The 18,469-nt window shown below is 40.9% G+C and overlaps 1 protein-coding gene across 1 annotated transcript in view; it reads right to left on the bottom strand.

Annotated features, from left to right (window-relative positions):
* The window catches only part of large1 (LARGE xylosyl- and glucuronyltransferase 1), a 75,424-nt gene that overhangs the window by 38,949 nt on the left and 18,006 nt on the right, over nucleotides 1–18,469 (bottom strand). The window contains exons 3-5 of the mRNA XM_079817872.1: nucleotides 5,616–5,920; nucleotides 4,528–4,610; nucleotides 3,313–3,436 (exon numbers count right to left, since the gene is read on the bottom strand). Coding sequence (XP_079673998.1) covers nucleotides 3,313–3,436; nucleotides 4,528–4,610; nucleotides 5,616–5,920 — 512 coding nt within the window. The remainder of the gene's footprint in view (nucleotides 1–3,312; nucleotides 3,437–4,527; nucleotides 4,611–5,615; nucleotides 5,921–18,469) is intronic.

The raw sequence follows: 18,469 nt of genomic DNA, 5'->3' as shown, positions 1-18,469 counted from the left end.
GCAAAGGGGCGGCGGCCTGCCCCGTAGCTCTGCAGGACCATACCACTGAAGTAGACGAGCCCACAGGCTTGGGAGGGTGCTTAGGATAGTCACGCCGCGTCGAAGCCCTCCGTGGACACCGTAGTGCGCAACAGAGTGCTCAACAGTGGGGGGGACCCCAGTGTACCCTTTTGGCAGCGGCCCCATCGAGGGCAGAGAAGGCGGAGGAGGCCACCGAACCGTCACAGGACTCGGAGTGACTGAACAAAAGGGAACTCTGAATTCCCAGGAAGTAGTCGAATCAGACTAAACTCTCAAACTACTCATATACAGCTGTGGCCAAAATTATTGGCAGGGATATACATTTTGTGTTTCGCAAAGTTTGCTGCTTCAGTATTTGGAGATTATTTTTTCACATGTTTCTATGGTATACTGGAAAACAATAAGCATTTCATGACTTTTAAAGGATTTAATTGGCAAAAACTGTTGTCCTTTCTTTTTCATAACCTCTGCAATTCACTCTGGCATGCTGGATTATCAGCTTCTGGGTCAAATCTTGACAGATGGCGATCTGTTCTTGCCTTATTAGTGTTTGGAGTTGATCACAACCTATAGGATTGTCCACTCGTCTTTTGAGGATTGACCACAGGTTCTCCATGGGATTAAGATCCAGGGAGCAGCCTGGCAACGGATCCAAATTTTCAATGTAATGTCCTCTGAGCCATGTCATTATAACTCTTGCCTTCTGACATGGTGCTCCATCATGATGGAAAATGCACGGATCATCACCAAATTTCTTCTGAACCTTTTGGGGGAAGTTCCTTTTGCAGGATGTTTTGATACATGGCAGTTTGATAGATGGCAGTGTTTTTGGGAAAAATTGTGAGAGAGCCTAGACCCTTGGATGAAAAAGAAGTATGGTAACCCATAATCAGAATTTGTCCTCTGCATTTAACCCATCCAAGTTAGTGTACACACATTAGTAGAGTAGTGGGAGAAGTAGTGAACACACTCTACAAACTGTGGACACATTCACCTGGAGCAGTGGAGCCATTCACTGCGGCGGGAGGGATTGGGGGTTAGGTGCCTTGCTCAAGGGCACCTCAGTTGTTTCTTGCTGGTATTGAGAATCAAACCCGCGACCTTCGGGTTACAAGTCCGACTCTCTAACCATTAGGAAACCACTTCCCCAAAGCAACCCCACATCTCAGGTCTCAGGATGGGTCCCCTTTGGCACGACACAGGACTCATGGTAGAATTCACCTTTTTCTTCTCCGGACAATCGATTTCCATAACTTTGCATCAGTCTTCTGCTGTCCAATCCTTGTACTACCCGCAGAATTTTAGTCTTTCCTGATGCTTTTCTAGAAGAGAAGTGGCTTCTTTGCTGCCCTTGTTGACACCAGGTCGCTGTCCGAAAGTCTTGGCCTTACTGTGCAGATGTATTCACACACACGCTGCCAATATTAAACCAGCTCTGAACTGGTGGTGACACGACTCCGTAGCCGAATCCTCAGGAGGAGACTGTCCTGGTGCTTGCTGGATACAGTCTTGGACGTCCTGAAACCTTCTTCACTGTAGTTGAACCTCTTTCCTTGAAGTCCGTGATGATCCAGTAAATGGTTCTTTCAGGAGCAATATTCTTAAAGGGGTGATGAACTGAGAAATCAACTTTCCCTTGAGCCTTTGATATATAAAAGTTCATGGTGATATAAGAATATCCTGTAAGTTTCAGAGCTGAAAACTTCCTTGTTAGTCAAAGAAAAGCTTTTATTGACACCAGGCCCAGAAAACGAGAGCTCTCAGAAATATGTCGACCACTGATGTCAAAGGACGCCTCAACAGATAAATATGTACGTCTGATTCTGTAGCCCCGCCCACCGACTTGTGGAGCTAAACAGACAGATCACGCTACCAAGCTATAAACATGGCGAAGAGAGTAATACTGTGCCTGGTTGTGGAAGAACACAGTCCCTGCATAAGCTTCCTTCTGATTCTTCTATTAGGAATGAGTGGTTGAGTGGAAAGAAGTTCCAGCTCACGTGTGTAAGACATTGCACGTTTGGTTGCTTCATTTCACCGCGGAATCGATTGTAAACAAGATACAGGTCAAGACTGGATTTGCAGAAGGAGTGAGATTAAAACACAATGCTGTGCCTTCTATATTGGATCCGACAGGAACGGTGCAACACACTAATTTGAGTAAAACATGTTTTTATATGTGATAGTATTGCATTGTTACAGATCGTTTGATATCTATTGATTAGCACGCGGTCACAGGCAGGAGAAGGTGTTATTGCTTCATTCGTGATCAGACTCGGACTTGTAACGGCAGTGCTCGCAAAGTGTGTGTGTGTACGGTTTACGGTTATATTCACTGATCGGGCCGACCAAGCGTGTGTGTGTGTGTGTGTATGGTTTGCGGTTATATTCACATCGGGCTGACCAAGTAATACAAAAATAACATTCCTTTCTTGCGCGCGCATGTGTACGGTTCGCGGTTATATTCATATCGGGCCGGTCAATACAAAAATAACATTCCAATCAATCACGGGTGGATGAGAGATGAATCATTGTGTTTGTTTGATGAGCCCTGTGAGCGTTTCCCCAGACGATTCCCACATGTACTGAGGGGAGCTGAAGCTCATTAAATATGCAAATATTATCCAATCCTAGCCATGGGCGTTAACTTCCAAGTCTTCAGTGCTGCACGCCCATCCACACTGAATGTTTTTCAGAAAGCCCCAAAACTAAGGTAGAAAATAGCCTATTACTTATTCATCATGAATGTAAAACCACACGAACGTCATATGTTGACCTCAGACAACAGTATAACAAAATTAAAAAAGCCAGTTCATGACACCTTGCAGTAACAGTAATTTCCTTGCATGTGAGGCCATTTTGATGCAAAGCAATATTTCTTTGGAGGTAACCATTGCTAACACAAGAAAACAATAATTGGAAGCACTTCTTCCCTCCTTTTATAGTAATCGGTCTGCTCTTATAATCCAATGAGAATGATAGGGTGATTTCACCTGACTAATACTGATGATTTGATAGGTGAAATTATGTTAGCTGGTTATTTTGTGCCAGGGCCAAAAAAATTGGAAATTTAAATTGAAGTCAATAGTTTTATATTGGCCTGTAATTTATGACAGTATTATAATTACAAGTAGTTTATTCATTATTAAATACTGCTTTAAATCAAAGTGGTGATTCATTTCAGAGCTGGTTGATTTAGTTCATGAATGAAGGGAAAAATACTTCTGGCATCAAGGCTGAAAATGTGCATCACCGTCCAGATCTATTGAGCAAAGCAGTAGCCACACAAACCTTTAGCTCATCAGCATCATAGAAGTTGACATGAACGGCTGGCACCATCCAGGTGTGAAAGAGATCGGCCAGGATCTTCCGAGCAATGGAGTCTGTGATAAAATGGAAGTGGAGTGGGTTCCGTCTGACATAGAAGGAGAACAAACATTTGTTGTCACAATCAACTAGTTCACCCAAAAATGAAAAACATTTTCATTACTTTTTACTATATACAAAAAGCCAGGATATTCTTCAGAAATTCACATTGTATGTGCCACAGAAGAAAGATGTTGGTTTGGAATAGCATTAGGAATAAAATATATAATTTTCATTTCAGGATGAACTATTCCTTTAATCTTTATAAACTAAACATGAGTGCAATATTAAGTGATGTTTCCAATGCAAGAGTAAATTAACTGATTGTGTGAATAAGTACAGCGATTTCTTTACTGAAGAAATACTATATATAAAGGTGAATGTTTTATTATTGAGGAGCGGAGTCAAGCTATTTTTTTTTGTCATTAAGTCATAGCCAATACTGTCTTAGCTTATGCGTGGCACTTCATCTGTTATAACATGAGATTTTGGCCAAATGACAGAAAAAACATGAGTGCCCACACAGTTACAGTAAACTTTATTACCTGTAAGTTGATCAAAGCGTAATGTGACGCACTTACTGCCTCAGATGTGGCTGTTCACACATAGCCTACGTCCCACTTTCGCTGGTCAAAAACTTTGCATCTCCATTTGAGCTTGATTTTGGTATAATGTTAATAATAATATAATGACATATCTGACCATATATTAAGCCATCAATTTTGTCAACACCGCGTTTAATTATTTAAAAAATACAGTTTTTACAAAATACATTTAAAAAAGTACAATTTCCTAAAAAGTAGTGTTTTTTGGACAAATATAGTTTAGTATGGGGGCCCAACAATATTGTTTGCCTATGTCACAGTGTGAGGTAAATCCGGCCCTGCCCATGCCTTCCTTAAAGGTCTAATAAAAGGGTTAATATCTCAATGTATATCTAGGATTAATGATGGAAAGAGTAACTGGTAATTCCAGTCTGGTCACCAACACTTTTGATGTACTAGGACACTCAAACTCTGTTCAAAAACGTCCTGAGCCACCCTGCTGTCTACATAAGCAGCATCCTAACTAAATAGTGCTCACTGTAGGGAGCCATGAATACCCTCTGAATGTGGACAGCCACTACAACTCTAAACTTACCTGTGAAACAGAACTGACTTTACCAAAGTGACGACATCTCTGCTCGCATTGTACCCCGCACACACGATGGCAATATGAATGGTCTGTGATGAGAAAGAAAAGTAGTGTTCAGAACAGTCTGAAGCAGCACTGATGCCATAATTAAGGGTTTTATAATATGACTACCCTAACCCTAACTTCAAAATCTATTGTATAGGCTAAAATGTAAAAGACTATGCAAAACACACTGCCATAAGGTTGCTATACAGTTTCTCAATGGTTCTGGATGGTTTCTAGGGTGTTGCTATGCGTTTGCAAGAGTAATCTGAGTTTCTTTTTCTAGGTTGTTGTTATATGGTTTCTTGAGTGTTCTGGGTTATTTTTACTTTCATAGGCATTGCTATGCAGTAACTATATTGCTATGCGGTTCCTAGGGTGTTGCTTTGCTATTGCTAGAATGTTTTGGGTGATTTCTATGGCGTTGATATACAATTACAAGAATGTTCTACATAGTTGCTACATAGTTGCTAGGCTTATTTGGCTGGTTGCTAAAGTGTTCTGAGTGGTTTCTAGGGAGTTGTTGTTAGGGGTGTAACAGTTCTCAGTAAAAAAAACTTGCACTTGCACCGCGGTTAATCTAAAATCTGACAACACATCTATAAAATGGCTTGTTGGGGGAAAAACAATGCGTAAAACAGACTCTTTCTCTAATGTATGTTTCTGTCGATGGATACGCTTCACATGTGTTTCATGTGAGAGTAAAAACTGTGATACAGACCAGACAGAGACAGTAATTTGATCTGTTACCCCTAGTTGTCATGCAGTTACTAGAGTGTTTTGGGTGATTTCTAGTGTTCTTGGTTTCTAGGGCCTTTCTATGCAGTTGCTAAAGTGATCTTTCTGACCAGTTTCTGATACATATCTAACATCACAAGCATGTTTTACTTTAAGCAAGTTTCCATCCATCCCTCTCTCAGTGTAAGCCTGCGTATAAGTTTTTCATCTGTTTTGTTGTCCAAAATCACAAAATCGTAAGCCTGATCACTAAGTTAAGTTCTCAACAAAGCATATTTGATAATGTCTGAATCTGTGTAATTCCGCAGACTAACCTCACATTTGTTCACCACAGGCTGAGGCACACAGTCTGAGCTGTTGCCCGAGGCAACTCCTTTTTTAGCCTCGCTATCACCTGTACCCTCTTCAGTTGAATGGGTGTGCAAATGGTTGCCTTGGCGACCGTTGCTATGATGACTGCTATGGGTCGAGACCCTGGGCGGCAGGCTAATCTCTCTCCGCAATGCATGGTTATGTTCCTCCACGTCTCGTAGCCGCAGCTCCAAAGCCTGATGCTCGGCAGCCGCACCGATCAGCACGGATGACTGAGGATCCAACGGTGACAGAGGCAGAGGTTTGACTGAGGAGGAAACACAGAGAGTCTAGGATTATTTACTTGTTTAGCATCTGTCCATCAACCCACACTGCTGCAATAAAGCTTGTCAAATGTCCAAATTATACATGCAGATGTCACTTTTTCAAAGAATAAACATAAAGGCAAGGCAAGGCTATATTTATTTTTATTTCTATATTCAAAGTTTATTTATATAGCATATTTCATACACAATGGTATATCAAAGTGCATTACATAGAAAAGGTATTACATACATATTAACATATTAACATATACATAAGAAATAAAAATACCATGTATAAGAAATAAAAATAATCATATTTAACCAAAGCATCTAATTTTTGCTATGTTTTTGGGATGATAGTATGCTGATTTAGTTATTGCTTTTACATGACTACTGAAACTAAGGTCAGACTCCAGAATCACACCAAGATTCCTGACTTGATTTTTTGTTTTCAGACCTCTAACCTCAAGGTATGAGTTCACCTTGATAATTTCATCTTTGTTTCCAAATGCAATGAGTTCAGTTTTGTCTTTGTTTAACTGAAGAAAGTTTTGGCACATCCAGTTGTTAACTTCATCAATGCATTTGCACAGGGAGTCAATGGGGCTGTAGTCGTTAGGCGATAGTGCTAAGTAGATCTGGGTGTCTTCTGCATAGCTGTGGTAAGCAATTTGGTTCTCTCTCATTATTTGGCTCAGTGGGAGCATGTACATGTTGAATAGGAGTGGTGCAAGAATTGACCCTTGTGGAACTCTGCATGTATGGATGTCCATTCAGACTTATGGTCACCTATACTCACATAGTAACTTCTCCCTTCTAAGTATGACCTGAACCATTTAAGGACCATCCCAGAAAGCCCAACCCAGTTTTCCAGCCTGTCAAGTATGTTGTGGTCAACAGTGTCGAATGCTGCACTGAGGTCGAGTAGAACCAGAATGGATGTTTTGCCTGTATCAGTATTTAAGCGAATATAATTTATTATCTTTATGAGTGCTGTCTCTGTGCTGTGGTCGGAAACCAGATTGAAAAATATTCAAGGTATCCGCTTGAGCTTAAGAATTTGTTCAGCTGATTGAAAACAACTTTTTCAATGCCTATGAAAGGAAGATTTGAGATTGGTCTGTAGTTGCTCAAAATGGTGTTATCCATATTGCTCTTTTTCAGGAGAGGCTTAACTGCTGCGGTTTTAAAGGTCCCATGGCATGAAATTTTCATTTTATGAGGTAATTCAACATTAATATGAGTTCCCCTAGCCTGAATATTGTCCCCAAGTGGATAGAAATGTTGATCGATGTAAAACAGAGTTCTGGCTGTCTTTCTCTGCCTTTGAGAAAATGACAGGCCAGACTAGCCAATCCTGAAGTCTCCTGTTTTGACATCCACACAGGAACGGTTACCTCCCTTTCCTCCACCCAGAGAATCTGGCACGCCCATGCAAGCGCTCGAGAGATCATGGCTTCTGAACGAGTGAATGCTGGCAGTTTCTCAGTGTTTGGATGTACAAATGAAAACAGAAGTCTTTTTTCAGTTTCTTCTGATCTGTGATCAGTGATTTCTTATGTGTAGCTAATTATTTATTATTCGTGCACACACTGCGGCTTCTCTCTCTCCCAACAGAACGGTGTTTTCGTGTTTTCTATCTTGTGAGTCAGTGTTTTTGTACGTCCTCGTCGCGTCTATCTGTTCTACAATGTGCATACAGTCGTGAGTTTCTGCTCAACATCGGCAGACTCACATCTCTTTAGAGATAAACCTCACTCACGCAGAGTCACATCTTTAGAGATAAATCTCACGCACGCCGAGGTTCGGGCTGCACGGGCCGGTCAGCCGTCAACATCCCCGACCCCCAGTACTGCATCTGGCCCACAGCGGAGGCACCAAACACGGCGTGAGATTAAGCAGAAGGGGGGTAAGCGTGAGGGTATCCGGCTAGGCTAGCCAGCTATCCCCACAATAAACAGGATTACATTCGATTACTACTGTTGTGTCTTTGTTTGCGCTGTGTACTCAATGCCCGTCACTGACGCTTTTCATATGATTGGAACATATCTAAAAATAATGCTATAATCAACACTTACTAACTCGTTCATCTCGCTGTAATGGTACATTGCATGTGTTACAATGTTGGTAGAATAAGGATGAAGACGGACTCTGTGTGACTGGGACTCGTGTTTATTCAGAACTCTCAGATACAAACACAATAAACTCGCGCTGACAGACAGCGCTCTCACAGCTCAGTAGTTACTATAAATAACTTTGTTAGCAATCGCTCCGTCTCCGTGATGTCCGGTTCGTGAACAAATCATTCTTTTGAATCGGTTCTATTTAGTGAACCGAACCAGTTCACCAAATCGGACTGAATCGTTCTAAACGGTTCGCGTCTCGAGTCAGCGCTGATCCATAATTTACTAAAGTTACTAACTTTCTGACATGAGTGACAGCCCCTCCGACTAGAAATAAACTAATAACCTGAAGTATATTCTAGTAACTACAACAGTTCACTGAACTGAGACATGCTGAGAACTGATGTGAAGTGAACTCAGGTCCATCCGTCTCTCTGGCAGCAGCTCGTGCGTCGTAGACCTCGTTAAACCACACCCCCTCCTCTCATTTCAAATGCAAAGATGTCAGCCAATCACAACAGTGGGCAATATAATATAACAATATAAGTACACCTCAGAAAACATTATAAAATAATAGAAAAATGCCATGCCATGGGACCTTTAAGGGACTTTAATACCCCAGGACTTCCCAGCAACCGTGAGAACTTATTTGGCCTTCATAAACAACACACAGAAGTGTTCTCATTTAAGCATTTCTTTTAGACTGAGACAGATCTAGCTTCAATGGCAGGAGAGATAAATATATCAAAAAAGATACAGAAATGATCAGACAGTGCTACATCCTCAATAACAATCGGTGAAATGTTTAGACCCTTACTGATAAGTAAATCTAGAGTGTGTCCATGATTATGTGTGGGTCCATGTACATGCTGAGTCAAATCAAAAGTATTTAAGTGTACTCACAGGAAGTGATGGCGGTCTGGAGAGTTGAAGACATTCGTCTGATATGAGGTGAAATAATTGTATAAATACCGTTCGGTTTCTCTCAGAAACCGATCGTTTCGTGTCTTAAGACATCAATGTGTCGTCACGAGCCGCAGGGTTTAATTTGAAGTTGTCTGTCCATGTTTTTTTTTACTCTAATAGAATTAGACCCCATTGACAAGCATTATATGAGTGACACACAGAAACGGTTGGAGTTAAAAATCTTAATTTGTGTTCTACTGAAGAAACGAAGACACCTACTGTACATCTTGGATGCCTTAGGGGTAAGCAGAAAAACATCAAATTTTCTTTTTTGGGTGAACTATCCCTTTAAGTCGTTAACGGATGTTTAAATGTGCGAATTTAACGGTATTAATTTTTTCCCCCAATGTAATCTTAGTTTGACATGTAACAGGCACCAGATTAGATGGGTTTGCTATACGGCCTGAGAAGGCGTTAGACTTTCTATCATGTAATAGAACAGAAATAGAGAAAGATACAGGTACACTGGGTTCCCGCTTGTTCTGTAAACATTTGAGAAAGTAACTGCTATCATAGCGGGGACCCGACACACATCACTGAGAGCTGGTATCAGTTGTTTTTTGTTCACCTACAACAGATGGAGGAGGGTGTGGGCCCTGGCGTTGTGACCGAAGAAATCTCACAGGAGGAGGGGGAGGACGAGCTGGGCCCATCGTCTTTGGTGGTCGCCAGTTTTTTGGTTGATATCTGAGGGCTTACAGCGATAGAGAGTGATAGTTTAGTTCCATCATACACCAGTTCCTCCATTTTCTCTGAGAAGCTCAGAAGTGGGGATGCTGGAGAGAGGAATAACATATCTGGTGAGAGGGGCTGTTGCTCTGGTGTTACTGGAGGCTGTAATGTGTGGTCCTGGCTTCCCTGGCTGTTTTCCAGAAAGTCATCCTTGGGTGCTGAATCTTGGAGCAGTTCTAATCTGTCACAGTCTGTCTGTGGTGAGCTCTGTGGGCAGGGCTCAGCTGGGAATGTGTCCGTGAGCTGTGGTTGTTGTGGCTGCATGGTGTTATCATTGTCTTTGTGGTGTGTGTCAACCGAATGTCCATTCAGGTGCTGAAATGAAGTCCTGTGGTCGGCCATACTCTGTTCAGGTGTGTGCGTGCGCCATTCAGGTAAATATTATCCTTTAGCACTCCTGCTCCAAGTTTGTTTGCGTGGATGCTGTTTGATGTAAACAGTTGTCTCTGACTCCAGAAAAGATTGAAGTTGTCTCCTTTTATGTTGCAGGTTTTTTGCAGCCATGTATTAAGCCCAAGCAACCGTGAGAACCTATTTGTTCCCCGGTCCACTGATGAATGTCTGAACTTTCAGTCTTCTAAGTGTTTAAAAAAAATCATTGAAATCCCTCTTAAGGAGTTCTGACTGCTCTCTCTGAATATCGTTCTTCCCCACATGAATTATAATTCAACTTGCAGTCTTATATTTCATCAGAATGTTCTGAAGTTCCCTGTTTACATCAGAAACTGTTGCTTGTGGAAGGCAGCACGTAGTTGTGTCTGTACTGCTAATGTTTCTGATCATGGAGTCACCCACTATCAGAGTTGTTGGCTCGGCTGCGTTCTGAGCTGAGTGCCGCTGTCTGCTCGACCTTGAGTGCCTGTTAGCATCAGTGTTAGCTGCGGGCTGATTTGATCTGTATTCGATCACATTTATCATGTCTGGGGATTCCTCACCCACATTCATTAATACTTCAAATCTGTTTTCAAGATGTATAGGTGGTGGTAGGAAAACAGTCTTTGCAATCCTTGTGTCTGGGGTGGAGCATGCTACTGCGGCAATATGTGATGCTCATGACAATCTGATGTCTCAAGTGCTTTTGGGTCTCGCCCCGTTTGTGCCATTGATTAGTGTGTTGATCAGTTTCTCTACGCTCATTATGGCCCGTTGAGGAGCATTAGATTCATTGGACTCACCGGTTGTATGCTGAGGGTGTCCATGACGAAGCTCTGCTGTGTGTTCTACATGTAACTTTGTTTCAAGAACTGCAATCCTTTGTAAAAGTCTGTGGCAATTTGTTCAAAAAGCAGATTCTTGAACTTGAAGAGGTTCTTATCCTTTTGAATTTAGGCAGCTGTGTTTTCCCTTCTCCGGAATGTAAGCTGATGGCAGTGGGAGGCTGGTCAGACAAAAAAATCAGCTTTTTTATAGTAATCTTCGAGTCTTCAGAGTTTCTAATTTTATCAATGATGTCAAGCTTTGTCGTTTGAGCACTGTGCTGATTTGCTGAAGTTAAAATTAGGAGATAAAATATAAAAGCGATAGAGCAAAGCACGGAGCAGTAAGAAAGAGTGTTGAACAGTAGCTAAGCAGGAAGTCAAGTTTATTGCATTATATAAACATAACAATGCAATAAACATAACTGCTTCATAATTCACGTTTTCGGTATGGGTGTGTATAATTTACATTGTAGAACAAACCATCAATGTATCGTCAAGTTATGTTTACCACAGCCTTTATTTTACTTATAAATTGAAAAACCCTATAGGTAAATCTCAAGGGAACCACTGTTGAATTAGTCTTCTGGGTTTTGACGTCATCCCTGCAGCACTCTATTGTTGCTCTTGGCTTTTTCTTCCTCTTTTTTTTTCTCTAGCTCATTTCTTGGGCCTCTGCTCTTCCTTTCTTCCTGAACTCTGTCTTTCTGGACAACTGGGTTAAAGCCATAGGCCAGACTGAAGTCCTGAAGCTCTGCTAACATTCTACATACATGCTGGGTACAATTAACTATATGTTTTATCATCTAACATCTAATTTGTAACCAATTCAAGTGTAACCATAAACAAATACTGTTATTAAACCCTTTCAACTATAAATTATATGCCAAGTAGTTTTGATTCAGTATTAAAATCAAATTGCTTCCTATTGCAATACAATATAATCACAGAATATACCAACGCTCTCCCACATATTTTGCAATTCTAACTGTCTTATTTCCGTCATTATAAGTGGCAGTAGGTGGGGTAATAGACAAGAAATATACAGTTTTTCACCATTGTGCTGATAACTTTTCCTTAGTCTGTCGGCAATCCTGCAGCCAGAACCACTGTAGTAAAACCACCCTTACATCCGTTTCACACCACAAGCTTGAGCTTTGCGTCAGAGTTTTAGAAGTTGGTCATTTATAAACTTGATTACATTTAGGATTACGATTTTAAAGTATTATTACTGGTATATAAATCACTTAATGGCCTAGGACCTCAATACATTGCAGATATGCTCATAGAATATAAACCTAAAATCCTAAAATTAGGATCAGGTCAGCTAGAAATACCAAGGGTTCACTCAAAGCAAAGAGAGTCTACTTTTAGCTATTATGCCAGCCGCAGCTGGAACCAGCTTCCTGAAGAGATCGGATGTGCTCGAACAGTAGCCACTTTCAAATCCAGACTCAAAACACATCTGTTTAGCTATACATTTACTGAATGAGCTCTGTGCTTTGTCCGAACTGCTTGCACTTTATTTTATATGTACATCCGCATCTTTTTAATCTTTTAATTATTTTATGTCTGTATCATATTTTTATTTATTTTTATTCCTATTCCCTCTCAATTCAATTCTCTTAAATCCCTCCAGGGCGAGGACGATCCGTTTAGATCTGTTCTGACCATTGGCGGCTTGTCAATAGAGGGTGCTGGGGCGCCGCCCCCATCAAAACCAAATTCTTTCACAAGCCGTTCGCTGGAAGAAAAAAATGGATAAAGGATCCCAAACCGGACCAACGCAATTTACAAATCCAGCAGCAGGCCAGTGACAGGACACAGCTGCACTCGGAGCTTCACGCGATTGTTATGAGAAACGTAAGTTAGGTGGCTGGCTGGATGTGTTGTTAGCAATGCCCTTTATTGCTTTCCCTGTCTTTTATTTCAAAGTGTCGGTACTGAAGTTTTGTGAACAACAACGGGGGTAAAAGACCTCAAATATCTAACTGAACAATGCAAACGACATGACACTACTGAGATGACTGACTTTAATCAGAGAGTCATTGAGAAATTTGCTGGCCAGAAAGAAAAGAGAGCAAAATTTATGTTCAAGTAGTCAACATGCTTGTCTGTTGTTGCTGTTTTCTTTTGTTTTTCCTTTCCTCATTCAATTATATGTGGGAAATGAATGTGTAAAAAGATAAAAGTGAAGACACTGTTTTCTCTTTAATGCTTGAATTTAGTCAACATGCATCTGCTTTGCATTTATTTGATACAATAAATATCAATTGTATATTGATATATTTTTTTTCCCCCGCCAGGAATAGATCTGTATAGCCTTGGTGGTTCCAGGAAGATTTGTCTGCAAGGGTACTGTTTAAACACACAACCTTACCTGACACATATTTTTAAAGTTAGCCCTGGAGTTAGGCCAGGAAGATTTGTCTGCAAGGGTACTGTTTAAATCCAAAGTTAGCCTACCTGACAAATATTTTGAAACCGAAATCCATTTGGCGCGAGGACGTTCCATTTAGATCTGCTCTGACGGATAGATATGTATTAGGCCTGTCGCGATTGGTCGATACAATCGACTGCGTTGACGCTGTTAATTAGTCTACGTCAATATTTTTAGTCGACTGGGTAAGTTGGGTACGATATGAAATTGTATTAGTACCGGTACTTTAAAAATGACAGCACTCTAATAAGAGCAGTATTTCTTAATTTGCGTCGATGTGTGACAGCAGGAGTGAGGACGTGTGTGTGAGCTCTGCTTCCACCGTTCACAAATCAATGGAAGCAGAACAGTCAAATATATACGTGCAGCTCAGGAAAAAGAAAGCAACAGAAGTGCGGCGCGGCCGGGACGTGCTTGCGTGCGCTGTCGGATTCTGACCTGAAGCGCGCACACGCCTTTCATTCAGACAGATCGCGAAGCCAGTTTCGCAGATTATTGGGTTTGAATGGTAAAAAATATGTAAAAATGCACGTCCTGGCGAGTATTCGGGTAAACACAGTCGGATATGTCTTTAGTGAACGTATACAGAGTTGAATGAGAAATCGGGTGTTACAATGAATTTGGTCCGTGCAGCTCTCAAAGGGCCGGACCTAATATTCTGAGTGAAGCAAGGCAGGGCTAGCCTGACTCCGCCATTCTACTTACTTCCGCTCAATTTCCATTTTCCTTCAGTACTCAGTCTGGGACTGTGGTATATTCTTAGGTTTTCTCCGAACAAATTTTTACCAGTCTAATCAGCGAACAGAGGGAGTGGCTGAGAATGATGACGTTGATGTTGTGCGCTAGTTTGAGTTGTAGTTCAGTAATGGCGGCGGAGAAAGATGCGAGCGAAGCCATTCATTCCGTTGTGGCACCGCTGCCGAATATCCAGAAGTTAAAGCCGGAGCAAGAACAATCTTTGCTGAGGTTTTTTGGAGGCCATGATGTTGTGTCCCGGGAAAACTTTGATTTTCCAGCTTGCTCCGTTAGTGGTGAAGGAGTTGGCTGAAGCCCCGGTAGGTTAATTATTTTGCATGCGGTCGTAAGGCATTGTCATCATTTACAGGGGCTAGTCAGTGATTTTATTCCCGTCCGTCTCCCACCACCAGTATAAAATTCCCCGGCCGAATTACCTACTGTTTTAGACAAACACCAAGGTCGTGTGGTCATTTAATTGCTGTTCGAATCCACATCTCGGAGTTTTCAAGAATATATCACTTCAAAATTCACTGTTTATATTCTTTTTGACCACTGCAGAGCACCATACGGCCGCACTTCGCTCTCATTTGGATGCATTTCTAGACTTGTATTTCTTTAAATGCTGGTATTTTCAAGAGCAATATATTTCATCACGCTCAAAAAATAATAGGAAGAAAAGCCCGTAAACATTTGAATTGGGCCGTTATTTACAGCAGCATTTATTCTTATCATACCAAGCATATGATATTTTATTTACAGTATGTTATGGACCACGTGAGCGGCGCGTTCCCGAACACAAAACTCTCCCCTCCACCATGAATAGATCACAATCCGAATGCACAAGGTTTTATCACTGAGGTGGCGTGCACAATCTGCACAGTTATTTTTACGTATTTCCATGTGAGAAAAAAGGCGAACAGCGCATGACATACGTCACGACCAAACGTTAGCGAATGGTTATGGCAGATCCAGAGTGGCACTGGGCAGATCCAATAGTTTTAAACTTCAACAGAGTACCCGCCCTCAAGGAAGTAAACGCTTGTCAATGGAGAGTGGCCAGACTCTCTGTACATTACAAATTAAATGTATGCGAGTCTGGTAGGACCAGGCTAGGGCAGGGTAGGAACCTGGCAGGAACGTGCCGGGCAAGTAGGGTTGCCAGGTTTTCACAACAAAACCTGCCCAATTGCTACTCAAAAATAGCCCAAAACAAGCCCAATCTTATTTCATGGGGGGGTTCTCGCGTTTGGGGGGTAAAATATGTGTTTTTTGGTAGGGTTGCCTGCTAAAATCCGCTTTCTCTGGGCTAAATATCACATAATTGGGGTCGCTTCAACCTGCGGACATGAAAAACAGCCCACGGCAACCGTGTTGAAGTAGCCCAATTCCACGGGAAAACCGTGGACTTTGCAACACTGCGGCAAATTGAGATTTTAGGGGTTTTTAACCCTAAAACAATGATAAAACAATTAATAGTAAGTTCTGTCATATTATTCAATTACTTTTACTGTTTTTTGCCATGGTATCGATTCAGTATCGTATTGAGGTATTTTAGTCTGGCATCGTATTTTGGTATCGTGACAACACTATTCTATATAAAAAGTATTTGCTGATATTCTCTTGCTTTTGTTATGTTGGTTTACAAATTTGTACCTTTTTACATTTTTACTCTTTTAGATTCACATTTTGTCAAGGGCTTGTTTACATTTATACTTTTTTATAGTACAATACTGAATGCCAAAGTTGCAAGTTAAATTAAATGTTTTAAGTAAAATTGTTGAAAATTATTGTGATAAATTAGTCGATAGATTAATCAATAAATTAGTCGATAGATTAATCAATATAAAAATAGTCGTTAGTGGCAGCCCTAATATGTATAGCCCTGGAGTTAGGCCAGGAAAATGTGTCTGCAAGGGTACTGTTTAAACGCAGAGTTACCTGACAAATATAAATAGTAAAATCGTATGTATATATATATTTATTTAATTTATATATATATGTGTGTATATATATATATATATATATATATATATATATATATATATATATATATATATATATATATATATATATATATATATATATATATATATATATATATATATATATATTGTATATATTATTATGTATATTATTAATATTTTAATTCGATTTGTGTGTAAAGCACTTTGAATGTGCTGTATTAATAAACTTGCCTTGCCTAATCTTGAAAGTTTGTTAAAGGGTTAGTTCACCCAAAAATGAAAATTCTGTCATTAATTACTCACCCTCATGTCGTTCGACACCCGTAAGACCTCCGTTCATATTCGGAACACAAATGAAGATATTTTTGTTGAAAGCTGATGGCTGAGAAAGGCTTCAGATAGGCCTCCATTGGCATTCAATACATTTACACTCCCAAGGCCCATAAAAGGCACTTAAAACGTCGTTACAAAGTCCATCTCACCACAGTGACTCTACAATAATTTTACGATGCGACGACAATAGTTTTTTTGCGAAAAAAAAATCAAAATAACACCTTTATCCAACTTGTTCTTGTCTTCCGTGTGTGCCTCCACGACGCATGCGCGAGAATATGACGTAGCGCCGGGGTTCGGGAATCCATGAAATGCACACTTTAACCCCATTTTGAGAACTACGCCGAGACCTAAAGCACGATCAATGTAGAATTCAACAGCTTAGATACGCGCGTTTTCCTCTGCTTGTAAAGAAATCGCTTCATGTGTCCGAACGCCGGATCTTCATCATATTCTCGCGCATGCGTCGTGGAGGCACACACGGAAGACAAGAACAAGTTGGATAAAGGTGTTATTTTGATTTTTTTTTTGCGCACAAAAACTATTGTCGTCGCATCGTAAAATTATTGTAGAGTCACTGTGGTGAGATGGACTTTGTAACGACGTTTTAAGTGCCTTTTATGGGTCTTGGGAGTGTAAATGTACTGAATGCCAATGGAGGCCTATCTGAAGCCTTTCTCAGCATCAGCTTTCAACTAAAATATCTTCATTTGTGTTCCGAATATGAACGGAGGTCTTACGGGTGTCGAACGGCATGAGGGTGGGTAATTAATGACAGAATTTTCATTTTTGGGTGAACTAACCCTTTAACATGGGGAGGTGTAGGCTACAACATTCACATGGAAATAATAAATAACAAACACAACCAAGATAACAGCTCCGATCATGTTGTTTCAGTCAAGTCACCTTTATTTATATAGCGCTTTTTACAATACAGATTGTTTCAAAGCGGAATCATACTTCAGTCACACTTCGATATACAACCCCAAATCAGAAAAAGTTGGGACAGTATGGAAAACGCAAATAAAAAAAAAGAAGTGATTTCTAAATTTACTTTGACTTGTATTTCATTGCAGACAATATGAACACAAAATATTTAATGTTTTGTCTGGTCAACTTCATGTAATTTGTAAATATGCATCCTTTCCTGTCATTCAGACCTGCAACACATTTAAAAAAAAGTTGGGACAGTAAAGCATTTACCACTTTGTAATGTTGCCAATCCTTTTCACAACACTTACCCCCAATTTCCACCGGCTGCGTTACGGCTCCGTCACGGCGGCGGAGTCAATAGGTTTCCATTAAAGTCAATGAGTGTATTTCCACTGAATGCGTTACAGCTGCGTTCCGACTCCGGCGATCCGCAGCCCTCCGTATCAGATACGCAGAGCTTCTATTTTTGCCGGATGCCGGAGCGCTCCGCAGCACTACAGGGCAGAGTACGCAGGACAGGAAGTCGAGTGACAAAACAGAACAGCCAGAAACAAAATAAAAGATCCGTTTAATTTTCAAAATAAAATATACCGCGCTCATATTTCCCTACACTACAACTTGAAAACGTCATAATGGGCGGAGACAGGCTTGTTTTAACCCCGTTGACACGATGGATGAAGAAATGCTGATTATTGAGGTACAGAATAAACCCATCATCTATGACCCCTCACATCCTTTTTATAAGGACAACATTAAAAAGGATGCGGCGTGGAAAACTATAGCAGAAGTGATTGGTGTGGATGGTAAGTCACTATTTTTGTCCAAGAAATAAAGATAGAAAGCAAATAGCTAGTTATGTACTCGTAATGAGGAGTTATATAGCTATACAGGTTAAATATCGCGCGATCACACCAGAATTCGCGAGATTACATGGGGCCTCGTGACGTCAGCTGTCAGTCATGACCGCAGCCGTTCCGCAACAAATCCGGACCTGGTGGATATTGACGGACGACGGAACACGGAGCTGTCACGCAGCGGAGCCGTTCCGCAGCCGTAATGCAGCCGGTGGAAATTGGGGGTCAAAAGACGTTTAGGGACTGAAGACACCAAGTGATGAAGTGTTTCA

This window comes from Gobio gobio, assembly GCF_949357685.1.
Source record: "Gobio gobio genome assembly, chromosome: 5".
NCBI lineage: Eukaryota > Metazoa > Chordata > Actinopteri > Cypriniformes > Gobionidae > Gobio > Gobio gobio.
This window is presented reverse-complemented; position numbering and strand designations above follow the sequence as displayed.